General features: G+C 43.0%; 1 protein-coding gene across 2 annotated transcripts in view; it reads left to right on the top strand.

Moving 5' to 3' along the window:
- Nucleotides 1-20,952, top strand: part of LRRC49 (leucine rich repeat containing 49) — a 171,606-nt gene that overhangs the window by 104,527 nt on the left and 46,127 nt on the right. For both annotated transcript variants that reach the window (XM_040415768.1, XM_040415769.1), the window contains one exon: nt 17,559-17,728. In XM_040415768.1, the coding sequence (XP_040271702.1) occupies nt 17,559-17,728 (170 nt within the window). The remainder of the gene's footprint in view (nt 1-17,558; nt 17,729-20,952) is intronic.

Below are 20,952 nucleotides of genomic sequence, written 5' to 3' on the forward strand. Positions count from 1 at the left end.
ATTCCACATGTGTTAATTCATAGTTTTGATGCCTTCAGTGTGAATCTACAATTTTCATAGTCATGAAAATAAAGAAAACTCTTTGAATGAGAAGGTGTATCCAAACTTTTGGTCTGTACTGTGTATATATATATATATATATATATATATATTTTATATTATTTTTTTTTATTTTTCCCAAAAGTAATGATAGCAATATCATCAATGGTCCAGAATATAAAAGACAGTCATCATGCGTACAATGTATCATTACAAATAATATCCTGAATATGCAATACAATACAATACAATACCCCCCCCCCCCCCCTCCCTTGCATCAGCCTAAGCTCCAATACTGCCCGTTTAGTTATACAAACACATCTATAGGGTTATGCCACTCTCAAAGCCCCCAGTTTTTCTTTTAGATCTTCAAGTAAATACTGTGTTGTCAACTTGAAAGGAGACATAATTCTTGAGTATTCCTGAAACTCTATATAGTTTAATATAAACTTGCGCCAAGTGAAATATAGAGTATAGAGTAAAAAGATGTCCGGTTGGCCCAATCCAAAATAAATCTGCTATTACAAGCTAGATTATAGCCTCTGATGTCCGGAAAGTTAAGGCCACCCTGATCTTTCCTTAATTTCAGTTTGTCTAAAGAGATCCTTGGTTTTTTGCCCTGCCATATAAACTGTATGAACTTACTTTCTAAAAGTTTCACGTCTGCATGCCGTAGTAAAAGTGGGATTGTTTGCATGGGATATAACAGTTTAGCGACCCCCATCATTTTCACTAGATGACATCACCCTGCTAAAGGAATAGGTAAGCCCTGCCATCTGTCTAGATCAGATCTTATCCAGGATAACAGAGGAGGAAAATTTAGTTGGTACAAGGAATGTGGATCTCTCCCTACTTTCACCCCCAGATATGTAATATGGGATTTGACTGCTATGATCCCCAGCTTCATGGTCAATTGCTTTAGGACACATCCCACGGGTAATAGGGGTAGGATCTCACATTTAGGGTCCATTCACACGTCCGTAATTTGGGTCCGCATTCGTTCCGCAATTTGCGGACCCGTTCACTTTCAATGGGGCTGAAACGGATGCAAATCCACATTTCCTGGATCCGCATCCGTTTTTTCGGGATCCGCAATTTCGTTCCTGGAAAAAATAGAACATGTCCTATTCTTGTCCGCAATTGCGGACCAGAAAAGGCATTTTCTATTATAGTGTCTGTGATGTGCGGATCCGCAAATTGCGGATCGCACATTGCAGGTGTCCGTGTTTTGCGGATCCACAATTTGCGGATCCGCAAAACACTTACGGACGTGTGAATGGACCCTTAGATATGTTTACCTTATATCCAGAGTATGTTCCGAAAGCCTCCAGGGCTTTAAATATACCTGGTATGTGTTCTTCCGGCTTCGCCAGAAATAAGACCACATCATCAGCAAAAAGTGCTGCTTTCACTTGTGAGGAGCCCACCGCTATTCCTTCATACAGGTCCGAAGAGCACAGGAGTCGAGACAGAGGTTCCAATGCCAAATTAAACAGCAAAGGTGAAAGCGGACACCCCTGCCGCGTGCCTTTCTTCAATTCAAAGGGCTTTGAAAGATAGCCCTGAGTATACACCTGAGCTTTCGGATTCTTATATAAGTTAGTAATAAATGTTCTAAAAGCTCCCCTGAAGCCTAGTTTGTCCAGTACCGCCTCCAGCCATGCCCACCTGACATTATCAAAAGCTTTTTCGGCATCTAAGGTGAGCATGGCTGGTGTTTCCCCAGGTTGAGGCCTGTGACGGACCCTATCCAGGACCGTTAGAACCGTTCTGATGTTCATAACAGCTGAGCGACCCTGGACAAACCCTACCTGTTCTGCCCCTATCAGAGACCGGAGAAACGTTGCCAGCCTATCCGCTATGACTTTAGACAGAATTTTCGTGTCTACATTTATAAGGGAAATAGGCCTGTATGAGCTAGGCAATAGGGGATCTTTTCCCGGTTTGGGTAAAAGTTTAATGTAAGATACATTCTCCTTGTCTGGGTGGGCCTTACCCTTAAGTATGTCATTATAGAGTTTCAATAATATAGGGGAGACCTGGGATAGTAACATCTTATAATATTCCCCTGTAAACCCATCAGGTCCCGGGGCTTTAGCATTTCCTAGACCCTTAATAACAGATTGAAGTTCCTCTAGAGTAACGTCAGCATTTAATTTCTGGAGCTGTTCGGTATTTACAGCGGGTAGTTTTACACGATCTAATAAAGTATCAATTAAAGGAGATGGGGAGGTATCATCATATAAAGCCGCATAAAAGTGGCCCACAATTTAATTTATGCCCGCTGGGTCTGTTACTACCTTCCCGTTATCATCCTTGAGGCTAGATATAAACTGAGGTGTTCTCTGACCCTTGGCTAGATTAGCCAGTAAATGTCCGTCCTTGTTTCTGTACTTGTACATTTTAGTTTCAAACTGTGTTTGTTTCAAGGATTCTCTAACCTTTTCACACTTATCAAAAGCCTGGCGGGCTTCCACCCATTTTGCCTTGTTTTCTGCTGAGGGTAGGTCAATGAATATGTTTGCCTGACTCTGATACTTGCTTGTTCTAGTAACTGTTGACAAGCTTTCCTTTTGCTGAATACATAGCCCAGGATGCGCCCCCTTATAACCGCTTTGGATGTATGCCAAAAGAGTTCAGGGGCATCTAGGTGGGCCTGGTTATCCTCCTTATATTCTTCCCACCATCCCACTCATTTATTGGTAAAATCCAATAAATTATTCAATATGCTTATCAAATTCGAGGGAAATCTCCACAGGTAATCTGTGCCTTTAGGGAACGTGTCTCTCAAGTTCAGGGTCACCGGAGCATGATCTGATATGACAATGTCGCCGATATCAGCATGCTCCACCAAGCCTGACAGAAAGCCCTGGGTTAAAATATAGTCTATGCGTGACCATGAATCTCTGGCGTGAGAATAAAAGGTAAAAGCCCTCTCATCCAGATGAAATTGCCGCCAGGGGTCCACTAGTCCTACCGATACCAAGCCCTAAAACTGTGTCCTGAGCAGTGCTTCCCTTACGTTCATCTGAGTTAGTTTTCCTGTCCTCCCGCCCTACCACTACAGAATTAAAGTCGCCCCCTACTACCAGGTTTGAAGCCTTATCAGTGAGTAAGTTGCTTTCCAGTAACCTGAAAAACTGTGAATTATTGGAGTTCGGACCGTATACATTATAAATAGTATATTCAGAATTTTGGACTCGTATTGAGACCTTGACCCATCTACCTTTGTCATCTGAGGCAGAATCCAACAGCTTGTAATTAAACGCTCTATTAAACAATATCAGATCTCCCGCCTTCCGCTCAGAGGAGGCTGATCCAATCACCTGCCCGATCCACAATTTTTTCATTCTCCCAAAGTCTCCTGCTTCCAGATGAGTTTCTTGAAGCAGAGCTATGTCCGGTTTCATTTTTTTAAGGTGACGGAGGATCATCCACCTCTTCTGCGGCGAGCGCAAGCCCCTTACATTCCAACTAACAATCTTCATATATATCCCTAAACCAGTTATAAGGCATTCTAATGACAGGATCCGTAACTAAATGGGTATAACCCAATACTTGATAGGTCGTAAAGTGAGCGTCTGCTGATGCATGAATAAGAATAACACCCCCAAATACATAACAAACTATCTCCCTCCCCCATCCCCTTGTTAGGTTGACATCCTATTTTCTCACCCCTTTTATAACCTAGCAACACACATATTGCCCTCTCTACTCTCTTCATGACTTCCCTTTTTTCTAGGCTACAGAACCTAGCCACCCATCCCCCATAACATCTAGAATGCGAACCGCAAGCATATAAAACCAGGTATAAAAACATGGAAAGTGATGCAATATTCAGTCATTCGTATATCTCGTTGTTAACCAATCATGTATTACCGCCGCCACCTCACTCAGCTGGCATCAAAGGGATCGTAGAAGTCTCATGCCGGGCTCAGTCTTGGCTACCTGTAGAGAGGAGATTATCACGACCAGGAGTCCCTTCTCTTTGGACGAGGATCCCGCTTGTCTACCGGGACCAGTTCCCAGTCTCGTCTCAATCTGTCTGCTGGCGGTGTACGTCTCCACTCCGGGCTCCTCGACAGTTCCCACTTGAGCGAAGAAGCTCTGCTGCTGCGTCAGGGTCATGGTAAGTTTTGACCATGCCATCCATTGTGGTCACTCTTAAAATTGCCGGGTATAATAGCTGGATCTTAACTCGCTGTTTGTAAAGTTCCGAGCAGACATGGCTGAACTCACGCCTTCTCTTTGCTACCAGAGCCGAGTAATCTGCGAATATCAAGATGGTGTGGCCCCTCACCCTTAATGGCCCTTTGCGAGCTCTAAAAGCCCGTAGAATGGACTCTTTGTCGCTATAGTCCAGAAATCGCATAATAACTTGGCGTGGTTTTGATGCAGGGTTTTGGGTGTCTGTACTCCTTGGTTTTTGCAGTTCTATAGCAGGTCCAACGCGGTGAACCCTTTCAACTTTGTGCCTCCCATTCAAGTTTAAGGCTTGTGGCAACTCGATCTCACATATTTCTTTTAGGGCCGGCTGTTTAATGCTTTCTGGCAGACCCACAATCCTCAGATTGTTCCGCCTGGACCTGTTTTCCAGGTCTTCCAGACGGTCTTTCAGGATTATATTTTGCTTATATAGGTCCTGAGCATCTCGATTGGATCTGGATACATCTTCCTCCATTACTGCAACCCTTTGCTCCAGTTCCTCTATGCTCGCAGCATGTCTCGCTACGGTGTCATGTAGCTCATGGAGAGACTGAGAGAGAGCCTTGGAAAGTGTCTCCTTGATGTCTGGAGCTAAATACTTGGCCACTTCTATGGCCAGGGTCTTGTAATCAATTTTGATCAGTTCGCTATTTGCAATGCCGCTCTCACCCGCCGTAACTTCAGCTTCTTTGATGTCAATCGGTGACGCGGGGCGGGAATCCGCCATCTTGCTCAACATAGTGCTTGCGGTCTGCTTTGCACCGCTCTTCACTTGCCGTCTGCCGCTCCGTAATGGATATCGGTCCATGGACCGGTGGCCTTCGCTGCGAGGTGTCTCCTGGGTGTCCTTCAGAGCCCTTTATTGTCGCCAGGAACGGAGCGCAGGTGATATTAGGAGGATGGGCGCCTCTCTCAGTAAAGTAATACTTCCTGATATTACTTTTAAACCTTTGCCCCTCTAATTTAAAACTATGTCCTCTTGTAGCAGTTTTTCTTCTTTTAAATATTCTTTCCTCTTTCACCTTGTTGATTCCCTTTATGTATTTAAAAGTTTCTATCATATCCCCTCTGTCTCGTCTTTCTTCCAAGCTATACATGCTAAGGTCCTTTAATCTTTCCTGGTAAGTTTTATCCTGCAATCCATGTCCAGCTTAGTAGCTCTTCTCTGAACTCTCTCCAAAGTATCAATATCCTTCTGGAGATATGGTCTCCAGTACTCAGCACAATACTCCAAATGAGGTCTCACTAGTGCTCTGTAGAGCGGCATGAGCACCTCCCTCTTTCTACTGGTAATTCCTCTTGCTATACACCCAAGCATTCTGCTAGCATTTCCTGCTGCTCTGTGACATTGTCTGCCTACCTTTAAGTCTTCTGAAATAATGATCCCTAAATCCCTTTCCTCAGATACTGAGGTTAGGACTGTATCACTGATTTTATATTCTGCTCTTGGGTTTTTACGTCCCAGGTGCATTATCTTGCACTAGATGCTGGGGGCTAATTCCAATGTGGCTAGATGTGCTCCCAGTGGTGAGCAGATGCTACGAGGATATGAAACACTATTGGGCAGAAAACAAAGGGTCTTCTTAGAATGGGGTGCCTTTAAGTTTGTAATGAGGGGGTACTTTAATTCATGCGATAGCATCACACAGGAAGGAATTACACATAACACGGACTAGGTTGGAGGTAGCGGTCTCCAGCAGGAAACGGGAGTTTCTACAGGATCTGACCAGTGAGAAGCGGGGGGATTGGTTAGAAGCGCAACGCCTGTTTTGCCTACATCTTACTGACTATACTCAGAAGAAACTTCTGGCCCAGAGGCAAACAATTTTCTCTGATGGGGATAAGAATTGTAGAGCTTTAGCATACCTAGCTCGCTCATAAACCCCCCAAACAGTGGTTGCTGGTGTGAAGTCGGACCAAGATGACCTAGTGGTCGAACCACAAGATGTGTGTCGCCAGTTTGCTTCCTACTATACTGATTTATATGCTTATAAAACCACTTGTACCTCAGCAAATATAACCCGCTTTTTGGCTGGGATTGCACTTCCCACGCTTGCGAGAGATGAGGGGGGAATCGTGGAGACACAGATCACAGATGCTGAGATTGAGCTGGCTATTAAAACCCTGGCGGTGAGAAGGGCTCCTGGTCCGGATGGCTTCCCGGCTGAATGGTACAGGCATCACTGTAAGGAGCATAGTACCATACTCCGGAAGCTTTTTGATTATGCTTTTGAACATGATTCTCTACCTTCTTCCTTCTCAGAGGCTAGCAGTGTGGTAATACACAAGCCTGGGAGACCTCTGGACCAATGTAGCTCATACAGACCTATCCCGCTCCTAAATCTTGATGTTAAAATTCTAGCAAAGGTACTGGCATTGCGACTGAGAGAAGTGATCCTCCTGGTTGTGGGGGTGGATCAATCGGGTTTTATGCCAGGGAAAACTGCTGATATAAACTTGAGACGTTTATATACTAACCTCCAGGTTCAACATGATTAAGGGGCTTAAGGGTCCTAGCGTCACTAGATAATGAAAAAGAGTGGGAGTGGGATTTCATGTGGGCTACACTCAAACAGATGCTCTTCCCCAGGAACTTTCTTCGCTGGCTGCAACTACTTTATAGGTCCCCGACAGCTAGGGTCAAGGTAAACGATATGTATCTGACTTCTTTCCCCTTGGCAGGAGCACCAGACAGGGTTGTCTACTTTCCCCCTTACTCTTTACACTGGTAATGGAGCCCTTGTCCTTACTCATCTCCTCTAACTCAGCTATAGAAGGTTGGCAGGTGGCGGGAATAACTGAGAAACTTTACCTTTATGCAGACGACATGTTCGTATACCTGGCGAACCCAGGAAGCTCTCTGAATGCCCTCTTGGACACTGTAGATGAGTTTGGTAATTTCTCTGGTCTGCGAGTGAACTGGGTTAAATTGAGTCTTGGTTTGATGATTTTGATCCTATTCATATGTCATCACAGTCTAAACTCCAGGTTGTAGAACAGTTTAAATAATTGGAAATTGTTATTCATAGGGAGGCTGCAAAATTCTATCAGCTTAATGTAGCTCCCACAATGGAATATATTACTAGGAAGATCGAGGCATGGGAGAATTTGCTACTGACTTTGATAGGCCATGTCAATGTTATAAAGATGGTCCTCCTACCTAAGTTGTTATATCTTTATAGGGCGGCACCGCGAGTGCTACCGAAACGATATTTTATACTCATAGATAGGATGTTTACTCCTTTTCTGTGGCGCAAACTCTGTCCAAGAATAGCGAGACATACCCTTCAGGCTCCGTATATACGGGGAGGTCTAGCACTGATGTATCTCTCTATCTATTATGCGGCAGTACAGCTGAGCTATGTGGCGTGGTGGATTAGAGCTGATGCAAGCAATCCAGCAGTGGTGTGGGAAGCTGCTTTAGTGGGTTCCTAGAGGGCCCTCACGAACCTAGTGTATAGGAAGGGAGCTTATGCAGTACGCTATTTTACGCCTACTATGGCTGCTACGGTGGCGATCTGGGCTAAGTGGATGAAGATACATATGATCAAGGATGGTGGGGAGAGGTGGTCGCCATGTTTGCCATTATGGAGGAATAAGGATTTGCCTGGACTGTTCTCTCTAGCAGACTAAAGTATTGGCCTCAGAAAGGCTTGCGATATCTTACACAATTTTATGACAAGGGCTTATTCAAGTCTTTTAATAGTCTGAAACAGGAATTTAATCTACCTCAACACTGTCTGTATAGATACTTCCAGCTCAGGCATGCCTGCTTTGCACAATTTGGTGGAGGCCCGCTGAGATTGGAGTGTAACCCTATAGAGGCGGTGGTGAGACGAGTTCAATTAGCTAAGCCGGTGTCCATATTGTATGTGACATTAATGGAAGAGCAAGGTTCTCCGCTTGACAAGTTCTTTACCAAATGGTAACACGATCTAGTGGATTATAATAAATATATTCACAAATACCTTTCATTACGTAGAGTGGCTTGTTTTGTCTAGGGAGCAATCATTATGAGAAATAAAATAGCCGCCGTCCTATTAGTGCACACTAAACCTGTCCTAATCACACAGGAGGACAAGTTACTTCACCACAATGAGCCATAGTTCTGTCTCATCATCCTCTCTGTTCGTTAGGAATCATGATCCTGAATACAGGTGAATCTCTGTGGGAATAGATATGATGAGGAGACATGAGATGAGTGTGGGGATGTGGATAATGAGCAGCAGCACTTGTTTACAGTCTCCATTACCACAGCAACACATTACCACAGTCTGTCCTCTCTGTACTTCATGTCTCCTCATGAACTAAATTCCCCAGAGATTCAGCTAAAGTTCTTATCACCTGTATTCAGGACCATAATCTCTGACAAGTGGAGAGGAGGATGAGGCAGCTCTTTACCTCAGTGTTGTGAATTAACTTGTCCTCCTGTGTGATCAGGACAGGTTTTGTGTGAACTAATGGGACAGCAGCCATTTTGTTTTCCCCGATGATTGCTCCCCAGACAAAACGAGCCATTATAAATAATGAAAGGTATTTGAGAAGATATTTATAATAAAGTAATATTTAAGTATTTTCATTTTCTTAGTTCCTGGAGAACCCCTTAAGATGCATAAACTACCCAGTCCCCAATGTACAAGATTGCGGCACGAGAGTGGCTGCTTCATTCATATGGTGTGGCAGTGCCCAGTTATACAGAGCTTCTGGGTGGAGGTGCATGCCTATATAAATACTAAAATTGGTTTTCCAGATGCTTGCACGCCAATAACGAGTCTTTTGGGACTAGTCAACGAGGTTATCCCCACTAAATATGGTAGACGATTATACAGGTCACTTCTGTACTATGCAAGGAAAACTATCCTTCTAAATTGGAAGACCCCCAAGACTCCCACCAAACAACAATGGATACAATTAGTCAACTCTGATTTAGAATTATACAAGCTTGGCTATGAGCATAGAGGGATGCCTGACCAATTCTTAAAAATCTGGGATCCTTGGATTAACGCTCAAAAAGCGGTACCTTGAGTGTGTAGGCTTCTCTGGTCTAGTCCCGGGGGTGGGATGTTTTGATGTGTGTATGAATGACTGTGTCTTGTTGATGCACTTTATATCTAGTACCTAGGGCTCTGCTACCATCTCCTTAGAGAGATGTCTACTGTGAATTTTACCCTTTGCTGTGACACGGTCTCTACTTTAGTGGAACTCACCGAAGTTCATTTGCTGATGTACTTGTCTGTTTTAAAAGTTTGATTTGGAGTTTGTACTCTTTGAAACTTATTAAAGAAATACATTTTTTTTAAAAAAGGTAAGAGGAGTATTTTTACTGTTCTGGATAAAATGTAGCGCGACATCTGCCTGGCAGTATATAATGCTGCTAGATCTCAAAGATATGACTAAAACACCACTGTCTGCAGCAGTAATACAACAGTCACCATCATCAGTACCAATGGTGATGATATGCGGGTTTGATATAGGGAACATATATTATATGGGATACTAATAAAGTATGGTTAAGGTCACTTATAACAAGAGCTTTAGGGATTTTTGTTAATCCAAGAGTTGCAAGGAAATTGTTGGAAAGATTGGCTGTTTGGCCGCCCTGTTCTAAAATGTGTCGTAGGCAGAATTTTTAACATAATTAAGTGACCTTTAAGCTCATAATTTACTTGTAGAATCTAAATGTTGTGATACAGTGCCCTCGTTGACATGAAATTCCTGTTCTGCTTGAACGCATTTCAGATTTAAACAGGAAAGTGTGGGTGTTTAGGATAGAGCATGTTTTAATGGTGGCTGAATGTGCTTTGTGGTTAATGATGTGACTATAAGTAGATAGGATATACTCATATTGAGACAGTGCCTTCATGCTGGTTACTAATGGGGCATGACCAGGCTTTTTCCTCTGTGCACTCACATTCTATCAGTTTGGTTAGTTTCTTCTTCCTCTGTTTCTTCTTCTTGCTGTGCTTATGTTCACAAAGCACTGGAGTGAATTTCCACAGGTATAAAGCAGGGTTGGGCGATATCAAAAATATTTCCACGATAACAATATTAAGAAATTTATCGCGATAACGATATATATCGCGATAAATGCTTATTTAGAAGTAAAAAAGCACTTGGGACCACAAGAAGTGGTTATACTCTATGGAGCAGTGGGCCACAAGGAGACATTTTATTGTTTGAGGGCTACAACTTATAGCCCCCATACAGCATAATGTCTCCTTGTTGCCCCCATACATTATAATGTCTCCTTGTTGTCCCATACAGTTATACAGTAATATCTCCTTGTTGCCCCCATAGTATGGGAGCCGCAAGGAGACATTACTATATCTGGTATGGCGGCAACAAGGAGAAATTATACTGTATGGGGGCAATAAGGATACATTAATGTGAACTGTATGGTGCCCAAACACAGTCATCCTGCTGATATCCTCAATACTGTGCCCGCTATGCTCTCCAATGCCCACAAACACTATACTGCAGAGATAATAGTGCCGCACAGATAGTCTCCCCAATTGTTCAGACTGCCCTCAGTAGTAATAGTGCCCCCTGTAGAACCCCCTATAGCAACCCCAATAATAGTAATGCCCTCCATATTGTTCCCAATAATAATGCCCCACACTACCTCCAATATTAATAATGCCCCATATAGTGTCCCAATTTATAAAAAGCCCCCGTAGTATAATGCCCCCACTTATAATGGTCTCCCCCTTTAGAATAATGCCCCCACATATAATGCTCTCCCCCTCTAGAATAATGCCCCACATATAATGCTCTCCTCCTGTAGTATAATGCCCCCACATATAATGCTTTACCCTCTAGAATAATGCCCCCACATATACTGTTCTCCCCCTCTAGTATAATGCCCCCACATATAATGCTGTCCCCCTCTAGAATAATGCCCCCACATATAATGCTCTCCTCCTCTAGTATAATGCCCCCACATATAATGCTCTCCTCCTCTAGTATAATGCCCCCACATATAATGCTCTCCTCCTCTAGTATAATGCCCCCACATATAATGCTCTCCTCCTCTAGTATAATGCCCCCACATATAATGCTGCCCCCCCCCTAGTATAATGCCCCCACATATAATGCTGTCCTTCAGTAGAATAATGCCCCCACATATAATGATCTCCTCCTGTAGTATAATGCCCCCACATATAATGCTCTCCTCCTCTAGTATAATGCCCCCACATATAATGCTCTCCTCCTCTAGTATAATGCCCCCACATATAATGCTGTCCCCCTCTAGTATAATGCCCCCACATATAATGCTGTCCTTCAGTAGAATAATGCCCCCACATATAATGATCTCCCCCTCTAGAATAATGCCCCCCCTAGTATAATTCCCCCACATATAATACTCTCCTCCTCTAGTATAATGCCACACATATAATGCTGCCCCCCCTCTAGTATAATGCTCCTACATATAATGCTGTCCCCCTCTAGAATAATGCCCCTGCATAAAATGCTCACCTCCTGAGGCCATGGCAAACTGCAGCACCCCTGCCTAATGGCAGACACCTGGGGCTAATATCTGAGATTGACAATGTCAATTAAAGTCATTTAACCCCTCAGATGCCTTGGTCAAATGTGACCACTGTATCCTGGAGCTAAAAAACGAGAATGAGATTGTGGAGTGCCATTTTCTGTACATGGCAGGCTGTGATCTAATGAAGCCCCCAACACTGCCTGTAGTGTATCCTAGCGGGCTGCACCTCTTTGGTGCAGTCTATTAAGGACTGTCAGTATAGCACTGACAGTGTAATTCTTTGGAGTGCATAAGCAATACAGAGAATTCTAGAAGTGATCAAATGATTGCATACTAAAAGTCCCCTTGTAAAAAGCTTTATTAAATGAAAAAAATTCAAGTTAAAAATACATCTTTTTTCATAAAAAAAATGCTTTTCAATGGAAAAATATAGCAAAAATAAAATCGCCTCTGCATATTTGTTATAGCCGCATCCATAATGACCCGCACCATGCAATTATCATGTAACTAATCCTGTATGGTGAATGCCGTAAAAAAAAAAAAAATCATATTTTGAAATTCGTTCACACTTAGTTTGGTGGTAAAAGGTGAATTGCTTTATGGATTCCGTTACCACGGACCATAATGCAATTCTATGACGGAATGCATAACGGAATGCCTCTAAAGGCATTCCGTCATAGAATTGCGTTATGGATTCCGTTACCACCTTTTACCACCAAACGAAGTGTGAACGAATTTCAATATATGAATGGCTACATTAACTGAAAAATAAAACCGTTATAGGCAACGATCAAAAAATGGAAAAAAAAATTGCATGTTCACTAACACCCAAAATGCATGCAGGGGGAAGGGGTTAAACTGTCACTCGTCACTCCTGATATGTCTGTTTTAGTAACTACCTACATTCCCCATGTAATAACAAATCTGGAGCATCTATTCTTATGATTTTATGTTGGGTCAGTCCTTTATGGAATGGATTTCTAATGGTTTGCAGTGCCAGATGGGTGTCACCAGGTGGGGGTGTGTCCCTGCACAGTCTGACACTGACAGCACTGATTGGATAGTGTCACGCTGTGCAGGAACACAACCCCAACTGGTAATATCCATCTGGACCTTCATTGCAAACTGCTAGTAATTCATTCCTAACTAGCAGGAATAATAAAGGAATAGCACAACATATAAGCTAACATATAGCATCCTACTTTAATTGCAAATGATATGTTACTGTATACTGTAGGTAAGATAATAGACTCTAATTTTGGCCCAAATTAGGTTAGCTTTTCCCACTAAGATAATGAAAAAAGAGCGGCCTTTGGAGACCTGATGCTTCGGTTCATTGTCTTAGAACGTTCAAGCAATTCAAGTCGTTCCCGTATATCTTGATCACATAATCCTCCAGGAGCTGTGAATAGCACATTGTGTGGACTTCATATTCTTACTTCGGACTCTTCTACTCTTTCAAATGAAACATTTCATGTACTACTGACTACATTTAATTTATTTAATTGCTATTTTCTATCCAGTAAGGTGTGCTCAACCAGAGCCAGTTGGCAGACCTCAGCCTCCCCTACTGTACGACGTTTCTAATTTGAAATCTGTTACGTTCCAAACTCCTGTCATTTGCCAGCGAGACACCAGCAAAGACACCGCATTTTAATACCCTGTTAATACGGATATAAATAACTCCCAGACACCTTGAGACATTGCATGCTTTTCATTTTACTTTCCACTCGCTCCTCATTATTGTGCGGAGGAGGAGGACTTGGTTATAATATAAAAGGAAAAGAAGCGAAAGCGGTAAAAAGAAAATGCCGCTTCTTTGAGGTTTCTTTCATGGTTATCCTTTGCTTCTGTCCGAGCCAATATTAAAGGGAGTCTGACACCTTCAAAATCAATTTCAAAGTGAGCATACCGCCATGTGTTCCCCGAAACATAACCATACCTTGCTTGTCAAAATCGGATCCTCTTAGGCTACTTTCACACTTGCGGCAGTGTGATCCGCCAAGCAGTTCAGTCGTCGGAACTGCCCGCCGGATACGCTGATCTGGATGTGACTGAAAGCATTTGTGAGACGGATCCGGATGCGGATCCGTCTCACAAATGCATTGCAAGAACGGATCCGTCTCTCCGCTTGTCATGCGGACAGAGGGATCCGTCTTGTATCTTCTTTCACATTATTACCGGTTTGCGCATGCGCAGACCGGAAGGACGGATCCGGCATTCCGGTATTTTTAATGCCGGATCCGGCACTAATACATTCCTATGGGGAAAAATGCGGCATTCAGGCAAGTCTTCCGTTTCTTTGGCCGGAGATAAAACCGTAGCATGCTACGGTTTTATCTTTTGCCTGATCAGTCAAAATAACTGAACTGAAGACATCCTGATGCATCCTGAACGGATTACTCCCCATTCAGAATGCATGGGAATATAACTGATCAGTTCTTTTCCGGTATAGAGCCTCTAGGACGGAACTCTATGCCGGAAAAGAATAAGGCTAGTGTGAAAGTACCCTAAGGGCTCATGCACAAGAACGTATTTTTGGTCCACATCTGATCCACATTTTTTGTGGGTTGGATGCGGACCCATTCACTTCAATGGGGCCACAAAAGATGCGGAAAGCACGCGCATTCGTATGTCCGTTCCGTGGCAGTTTTATGGACAAAGCTAGGACATTTCTTCATTCTGCAAAATACGGAACACACGCGGTCTGTACCTGTGTTTTGCGGATCCGCAATTTGCGGACCGCAAAGACGGCTTCAGCTGTGTGCCTTAGCACTAATCCTAAGAATTTTTTTCTTTTTTATTTTATGCAAAAAAGGTTTTCGGTGCACGTGGGTGGAGCCATCCCATTGGGTTCACCTGGTTTCCCCGTGTCATTGCCACTGGCTCGGAAATCCTAGGGACTGTCAGTTAAACAACTCAGTTAAACGTGTTTCGAATGTGCACACAAATAAGTCCTCTACTTTTTTTTTTTTCTAATTTCCAATCCCTGTTGTGTTTGGATTCTGGTATTTTCTAATGAGCCTGTGTTGTTCCAAGCCAGCACTGACAAACATGCCCTTGCATTGTGATTGTGAACCCTGCATACTTAATGCCAAACTGATAAATGAATTCCTGGCACTGAATACTAAATAAAGAAAATGACCCAAAAAAACTATTTATGCTCTAAATTCTTCTGCAGCATACCTCCAACCCAAAATGAAAACTTGACTCTGCTCCAGTATCATTCACTTACAGGCTTCAGTTTGTGGTATGGGAAATGTTGGGCTGGATTTTTAGGGCTCATGTATACAAATCTATTCATCCGGTTTTTAAACGGATGGCACACTGACCCATACAAGTCAGTGGCGCCATCTGCTTTTTTTCATGGACCTGGGTGCCCAACCTCAGAGTCTCACTGCAGGTTCTAATTCTACAGATTGAGTGCAGAAAAAATCCCTTTATGTGTCAAAGATTTTTACAAATTTTTTGCAGACCTGCATTTGTTAATGTGCATGAGGCCCTAGTCATATTAGCCCTTATAGGACTGCTGCTTATAGTATGTCACCCAGTCATCCTGAAGGTTGTCAGTCACAGTCAGAGAACCGCTTCAGAACTTGATTGTGTATGTAGTATGTATGTGTCCATCAGGCGTCTTCCTTCTCTATAACCTATATGATGACAAGTGATGAGTAAATGGCATGACCTGTCAGTTCTCCTGACATACCTGCTTAGTAAATACTTATATGCCACATAATATAGCAATTCTGAAGCATCTTTTTTTAGAATGCTGTCCAATTCCCCTTATATTTCTCCCAAAAATTTAAGGTTAAAGGGGTTGTCCCATGAAAATTATTCTACAGTTTTCAAACCAGCACCTGGATTTGAATACTTTTGTACAGTGATCCCTCTAGATACAATGGCTTCAGGCCACAATATTTTCAACATTGAAACTAGACTGAACGTACAATGCCTCCGACTCAGATCCAACCAGACAAGGCCACGTCTCTGGTAAAGTAGCTGGATTAGTTACTAGTTAGCAGCTATTCCTGACTGCTATATGTAAGGACTTGTTTTATCTGTCTTAGTTATCTGCTTATTTTTCTTAAATCTTCATTTTCTCTTATCTTGGATGACATTTTGGGGCTTTGGAACCGATTACTCAGGTTACAATGGTTTCAACATACAATGGTCGTCCTGGATCCAATTAACTGAACCTATTGTAACTTGAGATACAACTGTAATTGCATGTAATTAAAACCTATGATGAAAATTAAGGTCGTGGATCTTGAGGGTGCTGTAATACAGAGATCTGTTCCTGCTGCGACTGGAGGGATCAAATATAACTCTGATCATAGTAGTTTAACCCTTTAGATTCCAAGGTCAATAACCACCACGGCATCTAAGTGGCTAGACAGAGGGAGAAAGCTGTCATGCCATCAGCCCCACAACACCAATATAAAAAATGAGGGTCTATTGATTACATACCATATAGGACTCCTAGAAGAAGCTAAGGCGAAACATAAGTTGGGGTGGGACTTTCCTCCTTCCGGTGTTACTATTACTTTTATGCATGTATTGGGGACTTTATTTATTTATCCCATGTTTTAATGTGTGTGTATGTGTATATATATAATGTGTTATGGTGTCTAACAATAAAGATTATTTATATTTGATATGTGGTAGACTGTTTGGTAGGAGCCATTAGCCCACGGCAACGGGATCACAAGGACCTAATAGGCTGTCTGTCAGTATAATGATGACAGGAATAATACACTGCAATACAGAAGTATTTCAGTATATTATAAAATGTGATCTAGTCTCTTAGTGTTCAAGTCCGATAGTAGGACTGAAAAAAATGAAAATATTAAGACAAAGTTGTCCATAACAACCTGAACTATAAAATTATCAGGTTATTTCACCCTCATGGTGTACACAGTAAAAATGAAATCAATCAAATAGTCACATCTGCCCCAAATTGATACCAGTGAAATGTCAACTCATCCCACAAAAAATAAGCTCTCACATAGATGGAAAATTAAAAAAGTCATAAGTCTCAGAATATGGCTACACAAAAACATTTATTTATTTATTTTTTAATAGTGTGTTTATTGTGCAGAAGTAGTAAAACATAAGAAACTAAAATGCCGGTCTTAATAAATGACCCCCTATATTTGGTATTGTCGTAATTGTACTGACCAGTGAACACCATAAAAATGAAATAGAAATGAAAATTGTGGAATTTCTGTTTTTCTCATCCCCCTCCCCCCCAAAAAAATACCTACACCAAAAAAAAAAACTTGTCTTGCAAAAAACAAGCTCTTAAAGAGCTTAAAGAAATGGCTGAAAAATGTATTAGCACTGCCCACGTGCACTCTGTGGTAAGGATGCAGACCCATAGACTTGAATTGGTCCACAATCTGGAAGATACGACCTAAGATAGGACTTCACCTATCTTTTGCGGAGCAGAGGCACGGATCGGAAGCCCACGCAAAAAGATAGAACATGCTTTGTCTTTGGCCGTATGTTGTGGATCACTGACCCATTCAAGTCAATGGGTCTGCATCCGCAAACAGAGTGCACACAGCCAGTGGCCATGCATCGTGGACCGCTGTTTGCAGTCCACAGCACGGGCAATGAGCCATTACACTCATGTGCACGAGCCCTTAGGATAGGTCATCAATGACATATCAGGGGGTTCCTTCTCCTGACGCCCCACCAGTCAACTGGAACTACTAGGTCATTAATACTTAATTCCCGAAGAACCCCTTGAGGGTCAAAAGAGGCAGTCATTAAGTGGTTAAATTGGAGAATACAGTTTTAATTATTATTGTTGTTTCAGGAGAAAAAAAGAATTGCAATTCACAATGCTGCACGACAGTGGGATATTCAGCAAAACCGAGTCTTACCTGGCACAAATTCAGACCAGGAAGGTGGAGGTTCTGCAAGCCCTTCTCATAAACCATGCCATTTGAATGGATCTACTCCTTATGAATTCAATGAAGACAAGAGGTAATGTAAAATGTAAATCTCAGTGAATGTATTGTGTGCAACGGTGCAAAGTATGTGAACACTAAATAATCATCAGAAAATAAAATACCATTAAACGGTTGTGTGAGATTTTTATATTGATGGCCTATCAGGATTGCTCATCAATATGTGATCAGTGGTGGCCTGACTCTCGGAAACCCGCCAATCAACTATGTGAAGAGACTGCAGCACTTCCTAGGCCAGTAACATCACATTTATCGGTCACATGTCCTAGACAGCACTCAGCCCATAAGTGAATGGTGCTTAGCTGCAATACCAAACACAGCCGCAATCTAGTGGACGGCGCTGTGCTTGGTAATCTTGTGAGGAGGCAGCGGCACACCAGGGCACTGCAGCCTCCTCAAACAGCGGGAGTGCTGGGTGTCGGACCAGGTATTGGACTGAGGATAGGGCATCAATATTGTAAACTTGACAACCTCTTTAATGTCCTGTCATGTACTGTCAAGGTACTGTGTATCATGTATCCATATTTATCTTTATGTTTTCAAACTAAATGAAATTAATCTTAACAGGTTGCCGACCTAGAACGAGAATGCTCGTCCTAACTGGCCGGTACTTAATGCCTTAGGACGAGCATTCTCGTCCTAGGGTTAACCGGCTACCCCACACGCGCTGCCGCTGTATCTGCCAGCATCGGTGATGCCGGCGGATTAACCTCCTGTATGCTGCGGTCACGCTGACCGCGGCATACAGGGGGTTTGCGGCAGCTTGAACATTCCCATCGGGTCCCCGTGTAATGCCAAGCGATCAAAAAGTCATATGTACCCAAAAATAATACCAATCAAACGTCATCTCATCCCGCAAAAAATTAGTCCCTAGGTAAGAGAATCGGCCAAAAAATAAAAAAGATATGACTTGGAGACATAGAAACATAATTTTTTTGTTTCAAAAATGCTTTTATTGTTTAAAACCAAAATATAATAAAAAAAAAAAAAAACATATTAGGTATCACCGCATCCGTAACAACCTGCTCTATAAAAATATCACATGAGCTAACCCGTCTGGTGAACACTGTAAAAAAAAAAATAAAATATTTTGCCACCATACATCACAAAAAGTGTAATACCAAACGATCAAAAAAATTATGTACCCCAAAATAGTACCAATCGAACCGTCATCTTATCCCCCAAAACATGAGACCCTAACTAAGACAATCGCCCTGAAAACGAAGACATAAAATCATAATTGTTTTTCTTTCAAAAGTTGTGCGCGCTGCCGTGTTCCCATACAGCAGTTTACGACCACATATGGGGTGTTTCTGTAAACCACAGAATCAGGGTAATAAATATTGAGTTTTATTTGGCTGTTAACCCTTGATGTGTTACAGGATTTTTTTTTATTAAAATGGAGAATCTGCTAAAATTTTTAAATGTCGCCTCCTTTTCCTTTAATTCTTATGGAACACCTAAAGGGTTAAAAAGTTTGTAAAATCAGTTTTGAATAACTTGAGGGGTGTAGTTTCTACAGTGGGGTAATTTATGGGTGTTTTCCACTATGTAAGCCCCGCAAAGTGACTCTAGAATTGAAGTGGTCCTTAACCACCTCCGGACCGCTGTACGCACAGACGCGTCCTGGAGGTGGTTGATTCATTCCGAGTGGACGCATATACGCGTCATCTCGCGAGACGCGAGATTTCCTGTGAACGCGCGCACACAGGCGCGCGCGCTCACAGGAACGGAAGGTAAGAGAGTTGATCTCCAGCCTGCCAGCGGCGATCGTTCGCTGGCAGGCTGGAGATGTGTTTTTTTTAACCCCTAACAGGTATATTAGACGCTGTTTTGATAACAGCGTCTAATATACCTGCTACCTGGTCCTCTGGTGGTCCCATTTGTTTGGATCGACCACCAGAGGACACAGGTAGCTCAGTAAAGTCCCACCAAGCACCACTACACTACACTACACCCCCCCCCCCCGTCACTTATTAACCCCTTATTAGCCCCTGATCACCCCTAATCACCCCTGATCACCCCATATAGACTCCCTGATCACCCCCCTGTCATTGATTACCCCCCCTGTCATTGATCAACCCCCTGTAAAGCTCCATTCAGATGTCCGCATGATTTTTACGGATCCACTGATAGATGGATCGGATCCGCAAAACGCATCCGGACGTCTGAATGAAGCCTTACAGGGGCATGATCAATGACTGTGGTTATCACCCCATATAGACTCCCTGATCACCCCCCTGTCATTGATCACCCCCCTGTCATTGATTACCCCCCTGTAAAGCTCCATTCAGACGTCCGCATGATTTTTACGGATCCACTGATAGATGGATCGGATCCGCAAAACGCATCCGGACGTCTGAATGAAGCCTTACAGGGGCGTGATCAATGACTGTGGTGATCACCCCATATAGACTCCCTGATCACCCCCCTGTCATTGATTACCCCCCTGTCATTGATTACCCCCCTGTAAAGCTCCATTCAGACGTCCGCATGATTTTTACGGATCCACTGATAGATGGATCGGATCCGCAAAACGCATCCGGACGTCTGAATGAAGCCTTACAGGGGCATGATCAATGACTGTGGTGATCACCCCATATAGACTCCCTGATCACCCCCCTGTAAAGCTCCATTCAGATGTCCGCATGATTTTTACGGATCCACTGATAGATGGATCGGATCCGCAAAACGCATCCGGACGTCTGAATGAAGCCTTACAGGGGCATGATCAATGACTGTGGTTATCACCCCATATAGACTCCCTGATCACCCCCCTGTCATTGATCACCCCCCTGTCATTGATTACCCCCCTGTAAAGCTCCATTCAGACGTCCGCATGATTTTTACGGATCCACTGATAGATGGATCGGATCCGCAAAACGCATCCGGACGTCTGAATGAAGCCTTACAGGGGCATGATCAATGACTGTGGTGATCACCCCATATAGACTCCCTGATCACCCCCCTGTCATTGATCACCCCCCTGTCATTGATTACCCCCCTGTCATTGATCACCCCCCTGTCATTGATCACCCCCCTGTAAGGCTCCATTCAGACATTTTTTTGGCCCAAGTTAGCGGAATTATTATTTTTTTTTCTTACAAAGTCTCATATTCCACTAACTTGTGACAAAAAATAAAATCTCACATGAACTCACCATACCCCTCACGGAATCCAAATGCGTAAAATTTTTTAGACATTTATATTCCAGACTTCTTCTCACGCTTTAGGGCCCCT

Source organism: Bufo bufo, chromosome 1 (assembly GCF_905171765.1).
Source record: "Bufo bufo chromosome 1, aBufBuf1.1, whole genome shotgun sequence".
Lineage (NCBI taxonomy): Eukaryota > Metazoa > Chordata > Amphibia > Anura > Bufonidae > Bufo > Bufo bufo.